Below are 2,075 nucleotides of genomic sequence, written 5' to 3' on the forward strand. Positions count from 1 at the left end.
TTTATTTACTTTATGTATGTGCATACAATGTTGCTGTTTTCATACACACCAGAAGAGAGCATCAGATCTCATTACAGATGGTTGTGAGCCCCAATGTAGTTGCTGGGAATTGAACTCAGGATCTCTGGAAGAGCAGACAGTGCTCTTAACCACTGAACCATCTCTCCAGTCCAACACATGGCAGTTTTAATATGTAAGAAAGCTTATATATGGATGGGTCACATAACTGTTGAAACAGCAGAGAGAGTGGCTGTGGCTTCTGGCCACCTTGAAGTGGAGGCAACAGTAAGTGGAATAAGGCTGAACTGAAGAACACTGACATGTTGTACTGTGAGTAGGGGAGCTGTCATTGTCTGAAGTTGGTGAGTGAGGCTAGCTATGGAGTAAGGAATCTTCATGCTGTTGTCCCTGCACAGTTCCCACCTGCTTCTTTTAGCCTTAAAATGAATAACATCAGTAGACTGTCCCATAACACTAAGATAAGAAACGCTATTTATTCTGGAGCTGGCATTGGGATCTTAGGCAACAGCTTCCTTCTTCTCTTCTACATCCTCAAGTTCATTCATGGGCAGAGGTCCAGACTCACTGACCTGCCCATTGGTCTCTTGTCTCTAATCCACCTGCTGATGCTGATAGTCTTGATTTTAGTCACTACAGACATTTTTATGCCATGGAGGAGATGGGATGACACCACATGCAAGTTTGTTATGTCCTTGTACAGGTTTTTTAGGACCCTCTCTCTTTGTGCCACCAGCCTGCTCAGTATCCTCCAGGCTGTTACCCTCAGTCCCAGAAGCTCCTGCCTAGCAAAGTTCAAGCACAAATCTCCATGGCACATGCTAGGTTGCCTTCTTCTCCTGGGTGTCTTCTATACGGTCATTAGTAGTCCCCTTATAACATACATAACTGCAAAGCCTAATTTGACCTCACCTAGCTTTATATATATCACAGCATCTTGCTCTCTGGCACCCATGAGTTACTCTGTCCATCACACGTTTTATATACTGTTGACCTCCAGGGACATCATCTTTGTAGGTTTCATGCTCCTCTCAAGTGGGTCCATGGTGACTTTTCTATGTAGACATAGGAAGCAGTCCCAGTTTCTTTATAGCACAAGCCTTTCCCTCAAACCATCTGTGGAACAAAGAGCCATAAGGACCATTCTGTGCCTCATGAGCTTCTTTGTGCTGATGTACACCTTGGACAGTATCATCTCCCACATAAAAAGTATCTATGATGATCAGATTTTGTATTGTGTCAACATTCTCACAACCCATGGCTATGCCACAGTCAGTCCTTTTTTGATTCTCAGTACTGAAAAACATAAAATTAGCATTTTCAGATCCACATTTGGAAGGATGGTAAGCATCATGTTACTCAGGAATGGATAAATTCCTTTAGGATGAGCCAAGGTACTAGCCTCAGAGTTATGCATTGTAAAGCAGTTTGTATGAGCTTCACTGGAAAAACAGAGTTGTCTTTTTGTTGTCGCTAATCCTATTTATTGTCAAACGTGTGATGGTATACATAAAAGAAAAACCACATGCCAGATACATGAGTGTTTTGTACTTCCCACTGTATTGTTTGGAGAAATGTAAAACAACTATTTCTTGTCATGGCCTGGATCATCCAATTGTCAGCAATTGATGACAACTTGTGGTAGTCTTCATTTATTCAATTTTCTCAGTTACCTCTGTTTTGCCAAAGTATGTATATAAACACTTATTAATATAATTATCAAATAACCAGAGAATCTCATACACTCCCTCCTCCCCCCCCCTCTCTCTCCTTAAAACACACACACACACATTACAGAAAAAGAGAGAGAAAAAGAGAGAGAGACAGAAAGAGAGAAACAGAGAGGAGGACAGACAGACAGAAAATGGAGTCTATGAATAAAACAGTTCTGAGGATGGATAAACAAAGTGCATGCCCCCTACACTACACTGTTACTCAGCTTTAAAAGAGAAGAGGATTCTGCACATGGTACCACATGAATGAGCATGAAGCTGCTGTGCTGGCTGATGTGAGAGTCATGCAGAATGGGGTCTGTGGATGACTTGGAGCAGGAAGAG

General features: G+C 42.1%; 1 protein-coding gene across 1 annotated transcript; it reads left to right on the forward strand.

Moving 5' to 3' along the window:
- Positions 1-257: 257 nt before the first annotated feature.
- On the forward strand, positions 258-1,750 carry LOC117715706 (vomeronasal type-1 receptor 54-like). Its single transcript, XM_034512590.2, has one exon. It carries the CDS (start codon positions 444-446, stop codon positions 1,389-1,391), a length of 948 nt encoding a protein of 315 aa, XP_034368481.1. The 5' UTR covers positions 258-443; the 3' UTR covers positions 1,392-1,750.
- Positions 1,751-2,075: the final 325 nt, after the last annotated feature.

Source organism: Arvicanthis niloticus, chromosome 9 (assembly GCF_011762505.2).
Source record: "Arvicanthis niloticus isolate mArvNil1 chromosome 9, mArvNil1.pat.X, whole genome shotgun sequence".
NCBI classification, from domain to species: Eukaryota; Metazoa; Chordata; class Mammalia; order Rodentia; family Muridae; genus Arvicanthis; species Arvicanthis niloticus.

Coding starts and splice junctions, on each gene's coding strand:
- LOC117715706 (XM_034512590.2), top strand. CDS start 444: ATGAATAACATCAGTAGACTGTCCCATAACACTAAGATAAGAAACGCT.